The following is a 19,256-nucleotide window of genomic DNA, read 5'->3' on the forward strand; positions in this document are numbered from 1 at the left end:
TACTTCACTGTTGATGAACAAGGAGAGTATTGGACATCCAATTCATGACTGAAATCATGTAAAAGTTTTGTAGTTAATGTATAACAAACATTTTTCTAAGGTTTATTTAACAAGCTTTATTTAATACTTAATGTATTAAGAAATGTTAAGTGGTTTTAAAGAATAACCACTTGATAAGTGTGATAAATACAACAATGGTGGCATTTCTAAACAACAAATATAGTTCAGCTTCAGGAAGAAAACGTACTTAACCTACTACAGAAACCACGAGGGTTTGTATTCACACAGCTGTGGAGCATTCTTCAAGATCAAGGGCTTGGTTATAGTCACTCATAGCTTCTGCTATCAGTCCTATCTTGCCACGAACTTGTGCTCTGAGATTATACATTATAGCTTCATCGGGCTTCAAAGAGAGGGCTGTAAGAGAAAACAAAATCCAGATACATTGATATAAACTCCCCCATTGTTCTCATTTTAAGTGTTTTTATTCAGTTGTAACAATGCAATTCAATTAGAAATATCGGATGTTTTTTAGAAAACTAATCAGGAAACCATGGTACAGTCCTCGGACTGGTATTGTTTGTATGTGGTTTCCTAATAATTTGAACTCATTTTACAAATGCTTTATGATGAGATATTATGTAAAGCACTCTGTATTGGTCACATTAAGTACGTGGTACTACATCCATTGGTTCTATATAAACAAAAGACTTGATGAGATTCTTTTTGGGGGGGTCCTGAAAAGAAGGTACAATAATCACTGCAATCTTCTTGGCAGGATTACAAAATACACCTACCTACGCCAAGGTCCTTTTCTGCAAGCTCATATTTCTTTAAGTAGAAATAGAAACTTGCTCTGTTAAAGAACAGTGCAGCCCAGTGGGGACAGCGTTCCATTGCATGTGAAAAATCTTTTTCTGCTTCTTCATATTTCTTTAATACTGAGTTTGTAACAGCTCGATTCATGAGAGCATACTCATTTTCTGGATTAAACTTCAAGGCTGTTGAGAAGTAGTCACTGGCCTATAAAATGTAAGAATAATGATAATTTAATGGGTTTTAATTAGCAGATTTCGAGAAATTTGGAGTACTTTTCTTTTAATTTAGAGCTGAGGCCAACAGATTTCTATGTAGGCAGTGATGGCATTTCATCCAAAAAACAGATAAGTGTTTTCTAAAAGAAAAACAAGAACTAAAAGCTGTCCTCTGTTGTTTAGTTTCTAGTCAATTTTCTGTAAATGTGATGAAACGTTTAAGAGAGAGAAAAATGGGGGAAATTGTCTGTTTAGGGCTGGCTGTGAGGTTCCAAACCCTGGTCCCTGGCCTGTTGCTTTGGTTTGTGTCCACACAGTAAGTAGATCATGGTGAGAGGTAAGAGGCTGCTTACCTCATAGAAGCCTGGAAGAAAAAGAAAGGAGGCTTTAGGGATTGGTACCTCCTTCAGTGCCATGCCAACCCTGGCTCCAGCAGCAGCTGGAGACTAAGACATCAGCTCATGGCAAAGAGGTACTCAGGATCTAAAACACATTACCATGTGCCAGTATTCCAGACAATGCTAACGGTAAAATACTTACTTTGCTAGAATGAAATGTTCCCACTTCCCACAAGCCAAAATCTCATATTCCTGAACAGAACAACAACAACAACAACAACAAAACGACAGATAAATTAGAGGCCAGATGGAAACTAAAATGCAAATTGGGTAATTAACAGATAAAGAGATGAAGTGAAGAGATTGAGGGGTGTTCAGAAGAAGAGTCTAAACCACGCCAAAAGCAACATAAACTTCATTGTACTATGAAAAATGTAAGAAGAAGGGGTGAAACCAACTTGTTGATACAAATGAAGATTAAAGTATTCAGAGTTGACACAGACTTGGAAGATGTGGACATGAAGGCAAAGATGGCTACAGTTTGGTTAAAAGAAAACAGAACAGCTCTGTAACCTCCGATTACACGTGGACTTCTCACCCTTTAAAAACCTCAGCTTTCTCCTTCTCCTAGGTGAAACTTTCTTAGTTTTTTACTGGAGTCACCCACTTACAAATCTATTCTGTTTCTCAATGAAATCTGCCAATGTTTTTATTTTAAACTTCATTTGTGATTTGGTTTTCAAAGAGATTTTCAAAATGAGGTCTCCAGTCCTGGCCCAAGAATAAACTGTTGTGCACAAGCCTGTAAAGAGGCAAGTATTAACATTTAGAATAAACCAGTAACTTCTATTATCCCTGGACATGACTGTGGCATCTCATCACATGATCATCTTTTAGTCAATTCATTAGATTATGTTTTAAGAATACTGATGAACATTAGACAGAATTTTTAAAAACAACAACAAAAACCTCCTATGGCACAGAGACAAGACGCTGATCTGACACCATTCTATTCCTGTTAAGAAATTCATTTCTAACTCCGTGAGGGATGAACATCTGACAACTAATTTAAAGTTTGTCTATAGAGGGAAATGAGGATCAAACCCAGCTAGGCCTCTCAAGGCAGCATGCCTCTCAGCCTCTTTGCAACCTGCACTCTATCCTTTCTATAAGTTCTATTCTGGCTATGGCTGAGGATGTCCTCAAGCCTTGTGTACATTTTCCAGTTGTTTCCTCCAAAGCATTTCTGTGGCACAGACACTCTTTATCTCTCTATCCTTAAATTTCTTTCTCCTTATGTGTTATAGCTCTGAGGGGAAGGCTTCCCCAACAGTGGTGTTATAGCTCTGAGGGGGAAGGTTTCACCAATGGAAATGTGGCATCTCTGAAGGAAAAGGTATCTTGTTAGCCAGCAGCCAGGGAGTTTATGGTAGATAAAAAAAAAAAATTCACATGGCACAACAAACCTCACCCAAGAGATTTACTTGGAGAGACACAAGAGGGTGGCTGCCTCTGTTCAGTGAGAAGCAGGAAGAAACTGAGCAGGAAACAGGCTTTTATAGGGTTTCTTGGGTGAGATGTTTTCCAGGGTGGAGATTTCCAGGGTAGGGTTTGATGAAATTTCAAATCAATCCCAGGGATGGGTGGGATTGTAAAATCATGGATTGGCGGGATTTCAGGCTCAGGGATTGATGGGTTTTGGTAGGTTTACAAATTCCAAATTTGGGCTTGGACCTTTTATCCTACATCATGACTCTCACTCTTAGACCATTTTCTTCCCTCGTTATAACCATTTCCCTCCAGTCTTCCCAGGGGTCTTTCCTCAAGATCATCTTCTCTCTGGGCTAGTATAAATATTAGTGGCATGATGGCTTCAGCTAAGACCACGAAACCAGAATGCTAGGTTCAAATCCTGCATCTATATTGGCTGAGTCATAAAGCTCTATTTGTATTAGTTTCTTAATCTTCCAAAGAAAGTGGCACACTCTTACTTCCATTGTGATGTATGGATGAAAAGAGCATATATGTAACATACTGAGAGAAGTGTGCAAAATGTTGTAGTGTTCAGTCAATTACTATAGGTACATTTTTCTTTCAATGAAATGAAATGAGATTTCCATAAATGAAGAATTTCAAGTAATTCTTCGAGAACTTTGTTTCCTCTGACTTTTGAGGGTCAGTTACATCAAGACTACAGAACTCTTCTTAACGCTGATGACAGCTATTTGATGTCACAGTCGAGTACACTTTAAGGATCCATTGAGATAGGAGCAGAATTGGCAGACAACTTTGAAGAGCTTAAAGATAACTCACTACATAAGAAAAGGTTCTATCCACAGACAATAAAATGAAACAAATGAATGACCCTAAACATTGCATCCCTTGTAAAACTATGCTTCACTTTAACTCACCAACGAATAATGAGGAAACTGCAAAGATATCTAACCACACAAAGTGTGCCTTCTATCAAATCAGAGCAAATCATGCAGGGCCGTACACTAGCACTGTTTCTAATTCTGAACAACAGAACTTTATTTTGATTGTTACTTTATTATTTTGTGTCTATTGGGTGTTTTGCCTTCATGCACGACAGTCTGTACAATGCCCTCAGAGGCCAGAAGAGGATGTCAGATGCCCTGAGAATGAAATTACAGACAATTGTATGCCTCCAAGTACGTGCTGGGAATCAAACTCAAGTCCTCTGAAAAATCAACTAGAGCTCTTCAGAACCACTGAGCCATAACCCCAACCCCTACATCATAACTTTTTCCTATAGCTTCCAGAGTTTATTACCTAGAAAATCTCATCAACCTAATGAGATTACTTGAGGTAGAGGAGTATAAAACAATTAGAAGCTAAAGCAATTAAAGCCCTTCATTTCAAACAATTGATCTGATGCCCTTGTTTCTATAATTAATGAATTAATCAATCATAAAGAAGATCGAATTTTTGTTTAAAAGTCATGCACAGTTAATCATTCCTACCTAGAGTTTCTTCCACATGTATTTTTAAAGCAGTTTACTAACTCGATAAAAAAAATAAAACAGAAGTCAGGTTTTATATATCTTTGAACTCTTTAGTGATTATTTGTTCTGATAAGGAACTCTTCCTCCTGTGCCAATATCTTCTTTCAGAAACAACTGTAAGGGAAAGGGGAGAGGGCATGGAAGCCATTTTCCTCACAGAAGGGCCCAGACATTGCAGCACAGCTGAGAAGTTATATTTAACATTTGTTAGTCTCTGAAGTAACTCCCAGGCAGTCATAACATCAAGACGGGAAAACACTTTAGGTGAAGTAGTTGTCAAAGTAAAACTTCTGCGATGTTGGGAAAATGGAACCATACTTTAAACATTTTGAGATTTATTTTATGTGTATGGATGAGTGCCAGCATGTACATATGTGTACCACATGTATACCTGGTACTGACAGAGGCCAGAAAAGAACACAAAATCTCCTGATCTGAAGTTACAGATGATTGTGAGCCACCGTGTGGGTGTTAGGAACAGAACCTCGGTCCTCAGCAAGAACAGCAAGTGCCCTTAAGTATTCGTAACCACTGAGTCATCCTTTCTCCTTTCCCTAAGTATATTTAAGTCTGAGATACATGCTAGAGCTAAACCAGAAATTTTATATATGATGGTCACTGAGTTATTAAACATAAATAAGTTTAAAGAGTAAAGTTCTCCCTCTTGCAGAGTTTAATCATCTCTAGAAACAGAATTTTGCTTTGGGAATTGTATTTTTCTCAATCTTATTAATTATTTTCTTGTTTTTAGTCATAGAAATTGAACATGGAGCCTCACATATACTAAACAAGTACGAGACCACTGAGGAGAGTGGCAGATTGCTAATGTGTTTGTTTGTTTGTTGAGATAGGTTGCTTTGAACACTAAGGTGATAAGAGTTGCTTTGAACTTTCAATCCTCCTGCCTCAGTCTTTCTAGCATCTAGCATTATAGGTTTGTGCCACTGAGCCCAGTCTTTTTACCTATCTTATGATGCAAAATAATCTGAAATTTAAGGCATTGGCTTGTCAGTCTTCCCAGTTGCATCTGAGTAATGACAACCCCATTCATGTCTTAGATAGTTACACCTTTGAGGACTGTCCTTGCATCTAATCTATACTGAGCCCAACCAGATTCATCACAGAATTCAGCGAGTTTGCAGGGTCACCCCTGAGCATGGAACACCCAGACAGCTCTATGATAAGAAAGTCAGGACAGAACAGTATCAAAAAGTGGAAAAACGCTTGTGAATCAGTAAGTGCCCTACAAATGCTGCTGAGGGGTCCAGGAAAAGAGGTTAGAGGAGTCACTGGGGTTCTGGCAAGAAGAAGCTGGAGGAGCAGTGGGGGCAAAGGCTGAAATGAGAAGGCAGGTGTGTGGAGAATCTGAGACAGGGACAGAGACAACCACTGTAGGCATTACTTAAAGGATCCTTCTGTGGAGATCAGTATTGGAGTGGAAGAGGGGGCTAGAGTAGGTATGAGTTACCTCCTCTTAAAGATTGCAGCCAGCATCATCATGCACACCTATAATCCTAGCACTCCACTCTCTGGAGATGCAGATCAGAAAGACCTCGGGTCAGATACTAGTCTGGGGTATGCAGGGAGACTGTCTCAAAAGAACGAAAGCAAAAACAAGGATGAACGGTATAGATTTGTGCTGCTATGTTAATGAGAAGGACATTCAAGTGTAATTTTTGCTCATAGTAGAGAAAGTAAAGAAATAATGACGAAGGGTCATAAAGGTGCTTTTATAGTCACTAGAGCAAAACTATAAACCTTGCTGTAAATCAGAAAAAAACAAAATACTCAAAAGGGAACGCAACACTGAGTAAAATACATTTAAAGTACACATAAAGCATAGACAATATAAAATCCCTCCACCTGATTAAATTCCCAACTGATTTATTCCCAAGCAACAGGAAAATTCAAATTACAAGTGCAAAATTCTAGGAAGCATTATGGCATATATTTACCATGGTGGAAATATAATTTAATAGTGGCTAAGATTATAAATTTCATATTATTTGTATCTTACTTGGTTTTTAAAAAATAAAATTATATGAGATTCTGCTAAAAACAACACTCAGAAAATAGACACAGCATTGATAAATTATTGTAATATAAATTAATATGTGTGGATAAAAATTCAGTCAACTTAAAATTGAAAAGAATGAGGTAAAGTGGGGGAAAGCCTAAAAACAGTGACTTCACATAGAAAGATAAAGATTTAAGAAAAACAAGAGGTTTAATCCTGTAGGTGTATTCCAAGTACAATAAATCTAAATATATATCATCTAAAAGTCTAGCAAGCTTTTTACATACAGTGTAAGTTGAAATGACTAGAGGTTAAATGGTCATATAAAACCAGAACTAAGCGTGTCTTCTCATTTCCTGTACTCGTGTGACTGATGATTAGAAAACATAGATTAAGATGGGTCCGATGCTCCCAGCATAAAGAGGATCTCGAGGGAAGCATAAGTGCAGTGAAGAGCAGGATTCTGACCTAGAAGCTGATCAGACAAAGGGAATGGCCAAGCACTGGAAAATTAAAATCAGCATTTACTAGGCCAGTACTGAACGGTCAGGAACACTGAGGGGTATAAATCTACACAAGTATACACATGTAACCATTGAGAATAAGCGTCTTTATGGAATGGAGCATTATTTATTAGCCTGAGATATCAAGGCTGAGCTTCAAAATTCTGTATAACAAAGAAGCATATAGTGCCCAAAGAAAGTGTTAAGGAAAATGCACATTGCCTGAGAGAACTGCCGGTGGTGAAGGTAGATGTTTCCCGCGTTAAAGTAAGCGAGTGAGTAGTTGGGGTCCAGAGAAATCGCTGCTTGATAGTCTGCCATTGCGCTCTGTCGTTGACCCATGAACTCATGAATCACGCCACGGTTTGTTAGGAATTCTGCTGTCGAATTGATCTGCAACATAATCACAGGAGGATTTGCCCTCTGGGAATAGTAATAACCTCCCATATCATGTCTGTCAAGTGAATGTTCTGAAATCCACTTGAGGGAACAAGTATTTTTACAGTGCAGGTGTTAAAAAAAAAAAAACAATTAGAGCAAATATTTTCAGAAAGGGCATAGTTTGAAATTGGTTTGTCAATGGTTTATTGAATGGCTGCCATAAAACAAATAATTGTAGAGCTTTACTTAGGTCCTTTCTAAGGAATGGCCATGGGGAACATTTATCTGTTTATTTGTTAAGCGAGAGAAGCCATTAAATTGAACAGTTAACATATTTCACTGTCCTATGCAGAAACAATTACTTTCATTCTTTTACCTTTTTTATATCACCCTAGTAATATCTCGGAATTACAGAAACAAAACTGAAAAGCTAGGTGAGAATTCAAAGCACGAGAAGGCGGCTCTTTCACTGCAGGGAGACGCAAACATCTATGCTATTTTCCAATGGCTTCAAACATAGGATATCACTGTTACAACCTGACTCCATCTTGTATTACAAAATACTATCACGGTTCCATGAAACATACAAGCTGCATTTGCTAAGAGGGATCAATACTTATCAAGAATGTGCTTTTATGGCTGGAGAGATGGCTCAGCGGTTAAGAGCACTGACTGCTCTTCTAGAGGTCATGAGTTCAAATCCCAGCAACCACATGGTGGCTCACAAACATCTGCAATGAGATCTGATGCCCTCATATGGGTGTCTGGAGACAGCTACAGTGTACTCACATATAGTAAATAAATAAATAATCTAAAAAAGAATGTGCTTTTAATTTTTACACGCATTTAGACTGCAAAACAAGCAAACTCTGGGGGGAACAGAACATTATTTCTCTACATATCACTTTAAATATGTAACAAAGAATAACATACTTAGACTTATTCATTGATGGTGTGAATATATCTTATTAACAGTATCATCAATATAGATTGTTTACCTTTATGGCACAATTGATATCCTGCATTGCAGCAAAATAATTACTCATTTGAAGACAAACCACAGCTCGCCCTTCATAGGCTAGATAGCTCTTTGGATTAGCTTCTATGCCAACAGTAAAGTGTTTCCAAGCTTTCTGGAATTTTCCTTGGGCCTAAAATAGTTATACAATATCATGAAGCAAGAAACAGTATTTAACATGACAAACCAGGCTATGAGTATCTTCAATTGATTAATTGCCTCTACGTTTTATAATCAAATTATGTTCAAATAAATATAATTGTATTGTCATCTACTATACTAATCTTAAACAACTTAAAGTCATAGCTACTATATGTAAACTATTCTTCTGTTAACTAACAAAAAAAAACTTACATTGATAGCCACAAATAGCTAGAAGTGGTAGCACACACCTTTGAACCCAGTACTCAGGAGGCAGATTTCTGTGGGTTTGAGGCCAGCCTGATAAGTATAGTGAGACACTGTCTCAAGTAAGCATGTGTGTGTGTGTGTGTCAATGTATAGATAGATAGATAGATAGATAGATAGATAGATAGATAGATAGATAGATAGAGATAAATATCTCCAGATATGGTGGTTTGAATAGGAATGACCCCTATAGAATCATGTGTTTGAATGCTTGGCCCATAGGGAGTGGTACTATTAGGAGGTGTGGCCTTTTTGGAACAGATCTGTACTTGTTGGAGGAAGTATGTCACTGTGGGGGGTGGGCCTTGAGGTCTCCTATGCTCAAGCTATTCCAAGTATGGCTCACAGTCTCCCCCTGCTGCCTGTGTATCAGGGTGTAGCCTCCTCAGCTCGTCTCCAGCACCATGTCTGCCTGTATGTTGCCAGTTGCCATGTCTTCCTGCCTTGACCATAATGGACTAAGCCTCTAAAACTATAAGCCAGCCCCAGCTAAGTGGTTTTTTCCTTATAAGAGTTGCAGTGGTCATGGTGTCTCTTCACAGCAATAGAAACCCTAACTAAGACACCAGATATCTATAATATATGCATAACACACAAAACCAAATTAGTGTGTGCCACATAAATAAATGAAATAATAATACAAATTAATTGCTCCAGCATGTGAAATTTTAGCAACACTACATATACTCCACAGAAGATCATGTAAATCTACCAAGCATCTGTTTATAGCAATCTTTGTGCCAACTGGGAAAAAAAAGAAAAAAAAAAGGATAAAGGATCAGAAGACAGGAACTATTAACAGAAGATGTCAGAGTACTTCCCAGAGCAGGCCATCTGGCGACTAAACACCTTCCCACAGGCAGGCAGGGAGTTAATTAATTCATGATGGTCCAGCTTCTGTTCTTTTTCTCACAGGCTCAAAAACTCGACTTGCCAGGATCTCAGAGGCTGGCACATTCTAACTAACCTGAACCTAGTGACTCTCACATAAAGCTGTAAGCAAAGGTATCTAGTAAGGGAACTGGATCCTGATTTCTAACTAGCAAACATCTGCGTGGCCATCACAAGTTGACTTAAACAAAGAAGTGGGCAAACTGAGGTTGCACTGTAAAAATAGCAAATGGCAAACCATCTCATGGAAGGATTTAATTTGCCAGCTGCTCTTGATATCTGCTGATCTGCTGTGCTCACTGTGATAACCCCGGTCCTTGGCAAACAGCAAGGAATCTATCTATATGTATCTGTAGAAAAGACTGCCATTCTTTCCCTGGACAGCACTTGGATGGCCTAATTCTTCTTTATTGGCCCCTCCCTTTCCTGATTCACTCGTACATACTGAGGTGCTTCTCAATAGCCTTTCCTGGTTATATACCCAGTAGGATTTTCACAAGACACAAACTTGATGTCGTGTCTCTGATTGGTGCTACTCTGATTTTAGCTGGACTTCAAGGCTTTTATTCCAGCTCATGTGTAATTATCTCTCTCAGATCACTCTCTCACCACTACATTCTGCGTGTGTTGGCCCCTTGCCTCTTCCTACAATGTTTCTTAAAGGGTTGTTCCCTCTGTCACCAAGACTAAATAAATCCTAGCCTCTGTCCCTCCCTCTATCTAAATACTAGTCTTTCATACCCCAACGTCATTCATCAGTAAGTTCTCTTATCTCTTGGTTGGGCTTCTTTCTACTAAAAACTCTTTGGGGTTTGTTTTTCATTTTGTTTTTGTTACATTTATCAGCTATAATCAAATAATTACTCATACACATAACAATGCCTTTCTCTCCAAACTAGGAGTTTATCAATCCAAAAGAAACTGTGTTTCTTATAGACTGCTGTCTCTGGGGGCTGGGAGCAAGTCTTCGTCCATATTAGGTGCTCGGCCTGTAAATGGTGTGAGCACATTGCATTGGCTGCCATTCAGCCCTAGATCTTTGAAAGTCATCTAGTCTGTTCTTTAAATGGACCATGCATTGTTTATATTGTGATCATAATGTTAACTTTACGTTTAATTCTAGTAGAGCAATCACTTTTCTCTTACTAACAGATTCTTGGGCATCCATCATGATGACAAACGTCACTTCTGACGTTATCATGAGTCTTCGATGAGCTCAGACTCATCAAAGGAAGGTCTCAGAATTTAATTGAGCACTTGCTCTCCATTGCTACCTTCTGTAACTAGACTTAAGGCAAACTAGATGTTAACCTGAGAAATAATAATTGACTGCCTCGCCAGTAAAGAACCAAATATCTCTTTCTCCTGTCCAAACGGTGTTCTCAGTGCGAAAAGTGTTGTTACATTTTACCTGCAAATTATAGCCTAGACTAATTCTGGCTTTTAAACATGATGGGTCAGTATGAAGCGCTTTCAGAAAGTCCTTCTGGGCTTGTATCATAGCTTCGTCCTGTCCAGAGTCCATGTAAGAATTCCCCCGTCCAATATAAGCATCCACATAATGTGGGTCAATTTTAAGAGCTCTGGTAAAGAATTCAATAGCTCCTTCAAACTCTTTAATTCTGAAAAAAAGAAAATGAAATGCCTTCACCAGTGGACTGATGTTTGCTAGCAACCTAGTCAATGTTTTCTGCATATGACTTCTTCAAAAAGGTTTGTAGTAACATTTATAGAAAATCTTTTATTATATAACATTTTATTATGTAAGAATTATACAAATTATACGATCTAAAAAACTCAAGAAGAATCTCCAGAGATTTTTGTGAGGAGAAGGAGGAAAGTGAAAACCATTCTGAAGGGCTGCAAGATGGCTCAATGGGTAAAGGCACTTGCCACCAAGCCTGATAACCTGAGTTTGATCCCAGTGACTCATGTGGTAGAAGAAAAGCCATTTAACATCCATATTTGTGTATGCACACACGCACACACACACACACACACACACACCACACCACATACACCACACATACCATACATACATACATACATACATACATACCATTTTCACAGAATGTGTAATATTTGTTTTGAATTCTATTTTCCAAAAATATAGAAGTCTAAATGACAGTCCTAAACTTTGTTTTAACTATGATATGTTACCAACATAGAAAAACATGTACTATATTGATAATATATGATATTTAAATTACAGTCTCAATATACCTCATAATGCTTCAGTTTACAGAGGACCATTTATACAGCAATAATCGTATAAGCTTATATCACCTACAGATGCCGTAACATTAGTTTCTATAAGAATACCTCATGACTCCCACATCAAAACAAACTTGTCTAACAGGGCCTCCTATAGAATTTATCCCGTCATTGACTGACTCATGGCATACAGTAAAAATAAATGTATATATATTTAGTATTTCCTTTTTTAAGGAACATGCCCATTTCATTGAAATAATATCAGAGACCTCACATATTGTTTAAAAAGTATTTGTTTCAATGCTTGTCCACAATAGCAACAAAAACAACTAAGGGCTTGAGAGATGCTTCTGTGGTTAAGAATGTCTATTTCTATTGCAGAAGACTAGGTTGGGTTCCCAGCCACCCATATCAGGCAGCTCACAAGCATCCAGAGAACCGATGGCCTCCATAGACACCCTGCATAAACTCATACGAGCACACACACATACCTATAAATACAAATAATAGATCTTAGAAAAAAACCCTCTTCTGCCTCCACAGGTTTTTTGTTCATTTGTTCTGTTTTCTGTCAAATACTACCCAAAGGCATTATGGGTCATTTAGATGACCACACCAGGATCAACACTGAAGTAGTAAAAAAAACATGGCTTCTTATGTCTCAGACAGGCAAGGGTTGGCAATGGCCTTCTTGAGCCATGTGGTAAATTCTGAGGTCCTTCTGTATGTGGTTGCTCAGAAATCACAGGATCATGTCTCTGGGAGTTTATAGTGGAACTGTGCTGTTTTCTCAATAATGATATAAGGTGCCAGTGCTTTTGAATGTGGGGTCACAGTGCCTTTCCAGGTGCCTTCTTTTTGTGAATTACATCAGCAATTCTACACAGGGAGTAACACTATTTAACTAGAATAAAATGGCATAGTACTTCTTTGTAAAATACATTCTTTGGTAGGTTATCTTATACGCAGTATTTCCACTAGTGCATAGAGAGGTATTTACTTTACAATATATACCGATAGGACCAATGTATGGATTTTCCAGGCAATCATTATATATTCATTGTAAATTATTGAGGCGTTCCTATTTCATTGGCATTCAGTTTGTATCATATCCACCGCCCTTCTCATCCATCAAGGAATTTAAAAATCTCAGTGGATGTATACTCTGCAACAGGGCTTATAAAATATAATCTTTCTTTCTGTGTGGCCCAACCAATTACAAAAGCATAGAATAGCAAATTAGACAGTGCACCAAAGCTCATTTCTCTGTAGTGCACGTTGTATATTATGAAGGGCGGTGATATTATGTAGCTATCAACACTAACTGTTGTGCACTTAGTCCATCCAGCTGAGTAAACAGCCTAAAAGCTAAAATGGATCTAGAAAGCCACCTGACAAGCACCTGAAAATTATCCCTGAATGACAGTCACTACCACACCAGGGGGCAGAGCTGAAGACAAAGTCTCCTCAGCTTCCTATTCCAATAGACAAGAGAGAAAATGAACCAGATGCCCTGGAGAAAGAACGCTTTCATTTTCCTGGAGACCGGTCTGCCACAGCATCCTATGGGCTACTGCTCTTGCTAAGCCCCAACATGGCACTTTCCAGTGGGAAGATTTGGCAGAATATCTACATTGCTTTTGGGTGTTCATTGATCTGTAAGTCGCTAAATATCAGCTGTCACATATACAAAGAGAATTAATAGTTTTCCTGAAATAAATGTTAGTATATGAATAGAATGTCCCGTGATCACTCTCAGGAGGTGCTTGGTTTAGTGTCCGCTCTGAAGCACAGACACAGGTGACCAATGCATTCACAGTAATCACACATGGGACCAGATACAAATGAATCACTAATACTCTCAAACACTGAAAAATGTGGTTTGCAGAGGAAAAGACTCAAAAAATAGCTTATGCAAATATTAAAATAGTACAATAAACGTGTCCTGGTAGCAGGTGTTTGTGACATATAGTCAGGTAGTAGATGTAAAATACAAAGGTGGCTTTCTCATTGAGATCTAAAGGTTCACATTAGCACAATACCCTTGCTGATTAAAGTGGGCAGTGAGTAGAATATTCAGCCTAAGGAATGTTGTCTACTGGCAACCTCGAGAGTGAGAGCTGGAAATATGCAAAGAATTCTTCAAACGTCTTCAGCTCCATGAGTTAGTTCAAAGGTCAATGTACTAACATTTAAAGGTTTGTTACTTTTATAAAATGTTCCAAACTAATATATATATTTAATATATATTAATTGATATATTAATTAATGTATGATAAATATATCAATTGTTAATTAATATTAATTGATTGTATATTAATTAATTTATGATTAATATTAATTGGTTATATTGATTAATTGATATATGATTTATATATATTCATTCTGCCAAAAACGTCAAAAGTCAGTCTCATATTTATAAGCCCTGCTTCCATAGTGTATGTATGTTACTAAAATGGTCTTTCTAAAAATATATAATCACTAAATATTCCTTGTTGTTAAAGCTCAAACTGTGAAAACTCAACACATGGTGATTAAAACTCTGAGCTGTCCGGTCTTCACAGCTGATTTAAATTCCACTTTCATTGGAGAATAATGGAGGGCCCAGAGAGCTGTTGAGAGTTGGATATTTGGGACTGCAGAACAGTATCAGCTGTAGGAGGGCTTTGCTGTTCTATCTCAACATTACACTTCATAAAGACGAGACACGCTTCTTACACAGGGAGACTGGCTGATTCTAATAGCTGTTAAATAGAATCGGGTTTGAGAGACATTATGGATGTTTCAGATGTTGACTGAATGCAATGGTCCCAGACATTTTGGCCTACACATGTCCACCAGAGTAAACACATCAGTCACTATTCCATCTCTTCTTAAGAATGACAAGTACTTAAGGAGATGGTTTGCACAAAGATCAATGCATCGGAATAGAGGAAGCTGTGACTGCGTATAATGAAAGGTCTGAGACCGGGTTTTTAACCCCAGGGCATCTGCAGAATTTATAACTACTATAGTACTTTCTTCTTACAATAAAGAACTTCGCTTCTCGTAGGGGAGATGTAGCTATGTCTCTACACCCTAAAGGGGAAAATAAGTATGTCAGTTTTCCAACTAATTCAAACTCTAGTCTCTTAAACTCTGCACTTGCACAGACTTGCCTCTGTAATTTACAAACCATCCCAATTTAAGCCTCCAAAGGAACTGTTATTGTTTCCCTTACCAAAAGTAATGCTATAAACTATTATTAAACAATAACATTGTACCCATATTAAAACCTGTGCGGTTTTTCTGAAAGTTGTTCATTATTCTTGTTATTTCTAACTGCGCTTGTTTATATGTTGTACAGAAATCTCAGAAGGCGCTAACTCTGAGGAATTGTATTTTTTGTACATTTTAATATATTCTGAAGCATTTTCTTGGATTGTTTTCAGTAGTTTTCGATGTATAAATGTCTTATTGGCGCAAATTTTTCTTGAAAATATCTTTAAAACACCCTCTTTTCTGAGAAATGAGCTTTCTGAACAAATTATTTTATGCCTAGATATTTCAAGCTATGCATCCATTTAGTTGTCATTGTGTGTATACGCTTGGATCAACGTACATCTTCAAAGCTGTGACATAAGTACTTACTTGTGATTTGGTACAAATCAGTTTTTTTAGAAGGTACAAGGGAACTTCTGATACAGCCCCCAGAACTATGCGAGGAATTCTTTATACGCCTACCGACATTTTGTAATCTATCATAGTCACACCTCCCTCCGCCCTCCCCATCCCCTGCTGTCTTCAGTTACGGGGCTATAACTGGATATGTCTGCTGATTCCTCTCGCCTCCCTTTTGACAATGTCGGTGGCTCCGTACCTGTGGTGGCACATGGCAGTAGCTTGACAAAGGCTCACACTAGTCTCGCTCATCAGTGCAGCTTGTTTAAAATCCTGAAACAATTTTATGAGACCTTGTTATTTTGTCATGGGTTTCTCTTTAAACTTCCTTCCAACTTTGATTCCACATTAAGTATATATAAGCATTAAAACAGATATCTTCCTAAAGCTTTGCTTTTTAGTCACACCCTATGAGAGTGGGTAGAGCAAGGAATCCAGTCATTATTAACACCCCAAGTTTATGTTACTCACGCCTACCTTAAGAACCGGGACTTTTCCTGTGGTGCTGCCCTGTGCTACAAAGAATCTCACATACTTCCTTTTGCTGTGTATGCTACCAGAAATTTCCCTTCTCAAACAGAAGAGGAAATTCCCCTGGAAAGAACCTTTGGAATTATATGACTTTTGAACAGTTAGGCACTAGGCCAGTAAGTGCTAACAAAGCATTGTATGTTGATTAGTTTAATCTGAACCTACCTTTGGAATCCACACTTCTTGAAGAGGGTATATGAGTCTGGTAAGGATCCAGACCCCTTTGTAAAGTTTAAAAAAAAAAATCTAGAATCTCGAACTCTAGGATGTAAAATTTGGAGGGGATGCTGGAATTGATTTGAATGGACCTGGGAAACAGGTGGCTTCAAAGAATTGAAAGTGCTGAGTCTGCAGCATGAAGATTTGAAAGAAAAGGCACAGGAAATGTTCCTGATGAATCACAACACATCATTAGCCTCTGATGCATTGCAGCCTGGATGCTTCCTAATTCAGCTCTGCCTGGGAAGATCAGACGCCGCCCGCTGTCTCTCTAGTGTGTCACAGTTCTCACACCATGTAAGCTCTGAGTTCATCGATCCTTCTGTGAATCTTTCTTTCCTGTGGATAAGTTTCATGACTTTGTCTTGGTTCTTCTTTTATCACTCACCATTATAATTTTTATTGTTTCTTCCTCTGCATCATTTAAATTTATTTAATTTTTAGTGGCTTGTTTTCCTTACACAAAGGAAGGATTACTATTTTGGTTTTGTGTGTTTTATATATTTTCATTATCCATACCATTATATTTGAAGTGTATTCCATGTACAAAGAATATACTATTTTTCAAAATTCCCGTCTGATAGTCTATTCTTTTATTCTTTTTTAGTGGTGTCATTTGACCATTCTTAGTTAATATAACTGCTGACATCATTGGATTGGGGTCTAATAACTTATTACTTGTTTTTGCTGGCATGTGTTCTTCATTTTGTGTTTCTTTATCCCACTTCCACATTTATTTTGAGGTCTTTTAATATTTTTAATATCCTATTTCAACTATCCAGTTTTTTTTTGACTGGAAGATCATATTCAGTTATTTCTGACTGAAACATCATATTCAGTCAGAAACTTGGATTAAAGAAGGGCTTAGACTTACAAATATGCTACGTGCATAGGGACAGCATGTATATTGGCCCTGGGCAGGAAGAGAGGTGGGCATTACCAGGGCATAGCAAAAGGCTTCAGTGTAGTAACGAAGACTGAAGCCAAAGTCTGAAGTGAGGATCCGTCACATCAAGTTGGGCCTTGATTGTCCTGTTCGGGACTTCAGGTTTTACTGTGTGGGATGGGTCACTGCAGACTTGGAGCCAAGGACTAACTTCACGTCCTTTATGGTTTAATGTGGTCTTTTGGCTACTGTGTGGAGAATGCTTGTACAAGGTTAAGGCGTAACCTACTTTAGCATGCTAGGAGACAGTGTACTGAATAATCCTGTTCTGAGATCTGAGTTCAAATCTAGTCTAGGACTTCCTGGTTGAGGAGAAAACAGCAAGTGGGAGAACTGATTTTGTTCAAAATTTATTTCAGTGATAGAATGAGCTAGATTTGTTAATGGGTTAAGTGTATGTAAGGAAAGAAAAGAGTCAAGAGTAATTTTTTTCTTGACTTTCCTAAATATTAAAAGTCTTCAGTGTCTGAAAGAACACGGTATTTATAATCTAGTGAGACCTGAGTTCAGATCTTGCCCTAGGACTTACTGCTTCCAAGATCTCACTTGCCCTTTGTTGGATATTCATTTCCTTGTCTCTAAGTTAAAATTGTAAATTTTATACCACTGGTATGTAGCAAGGAATTACTTCAGTCTATAAAGTTATATGGACGTAACAAATTCATAAAATGGCTGTCACTTAACTACAAAGGAATATTCCATCTTTGTCTTGTTTCTAGATTTTAATTATAAAAATTACCATCAATTTGTAAGGACGATAAAAAGTGAGAACTATGAACCATATCTACTCTGTAAAGCAATCAGTTGAAAACTACCCGTTTCTTTCCAAGATGTTTTCATACGCTCCAGTTCTAAGGCATGCTCTTAAAGACCTAAAAGGCTGCTCTCAGTAGCCCACTCTACACAACTATGTCCTGTCCTGTTTGAAATGCATTTAACTTGACAAATTTCAACAGAAGGAAAACCATGAGTAGAAAAGAACACTGCAAAGCAGAGCAAATTATGTACAAATAATTTTGTCAAACAATTGAATTTTCTATGTACTTCTTTGGGGAAGTAATAAACTTAATTTAAAAAAAAAGACATTAACTATCAGCTGTAATCAAAATGAAGTAGAAAGTACTTAGGTCTTATAAAGATTCTTGCTAACATTGTCACTCATTGATATTACCCTTCTGCAGCAGTGAACACTAGTGTTTTGGGGAGGTGTGAAATCAAACAGCTCATTTGCCCACGTCCACAGGAAGGCTCACCTCTAGTGCAAAGCCATACTGCTCTAGTTCAGTATAGATGAGTCCACGGTTAATGAAGGTATTTAACGCTATGTTTTCTCCAGCATCAAGAAGCAGCACAATTCCATAATCTTTTAAAGCCTAAAAAGAAAACATTCACTTATAGCCAAGTTACAACTCCCTAAGAGCCTTATTTATTAATCCACTGCCCTGGACCAAAGATGCTTCCACCCAGAGCAGGATCTCAGAATCCACTCTGGAATGTGACATAGGCCTATCTATGCTAGATTTGATATGCAGTATGGCTAGTGCTGCTTTTAAGTACTTACTGTGCCTCGGTTCACATGCCATCTGTTTGCCACCCATGTATATATTCCTATGCATTTCATAGTTTAGAAGGACAGGACTGAACACCCCCCACCCCACCCGCACATTGGATACTTTCTCCAAATAAAGAACTCACATGAATACAAATTGAAGATCGCTGCTTGAAATTTAAATTCTTTTTAGCATTTTATTGCCTTCCTCCCTGAAGTCTAAACTGCAGGAGGCAAGTGTTTAATCTTTTCACCACCTTGAGCTGAGTGACAAGCACCCTGCCTTCACATGCAGGCACTTAGTAAGTTTCAATCAAATACATAAACCAGAAACCAATGAAAGGGCTCACAACAAGACTGAAGAGGGAAACAGGAAAATCCAATGTATGTCAATAAGCATACTGATTGTTTCTGAAAAGAAGCTAACTAAGCTCAAAGAACTAATCTAGTGAGAATGCATCCTTTACTCTTATTGTTTTCCACTGACTGAATAGGCAGGGTGCCATTGATCTCTCCTCTGC

General features: G+C 37.9%; 1 protein-coding gene across 2 annotated transcripts in view; it reads right to left on the minus strand.

The window, feature by feature from the left end:
• Positions 1 to 280: 280 nt before the first annotated feature.
• Positions 281 to 19,256, minus strand: part of Ttc6 (tetratricopeptide repeat domain 6) — a 153,562-nt gene continuing 134,586 nt past the window's right edge. For both annotated transcript variants that reach the window (XM_028782530.1, XM_028782539.1), the window contains 7 exons: positions 18,440 to 18,559; positions 15,690 to 15,763; positions 11,028 to 11,238; positions 8,298 to 8,450; positions 7,141 to 7,311; positions 798 to 1,023; positions 281 to 417 (listed from right to left, as the gene is read on the minus strand). In XM_028782530.1, the coding sequence (XP_028638363.1) occupies positions 281 to 417; positions 798 to 1,023; positions 7,141 to 7,311; positions 8,298 to 8,450; positions 11,028 to 11,238; positions 15,690 to 15,763; positions 18,440 to 18,559 (1,092 nt within the window). The remainder of the gene's footprint in view (positions 418 to 797; positions 1,024 to 7,140; positions 7,312 to 8,297; positions 8,451 to 11,027; positions 11,239 to 15,689; positions 15,764 to 18,439; positions 18,560 to 19,256) is intronic.

This window comes from Grammomys surdaster, unplaced genomic scaffold, assembly GCF_004785775.1.
Source record: "Grammomys surdaster isolate TR1022 unplaced genomic scaffold, NIH_TR_1.0 98, whole genome shotgun sequence".
NCBI classification, from domain to species: Eukaryota; Metazoa; Chordata; class Mammalia; order Rodentia; family Muridae; genus Grammomys; species Grammomys surdaster.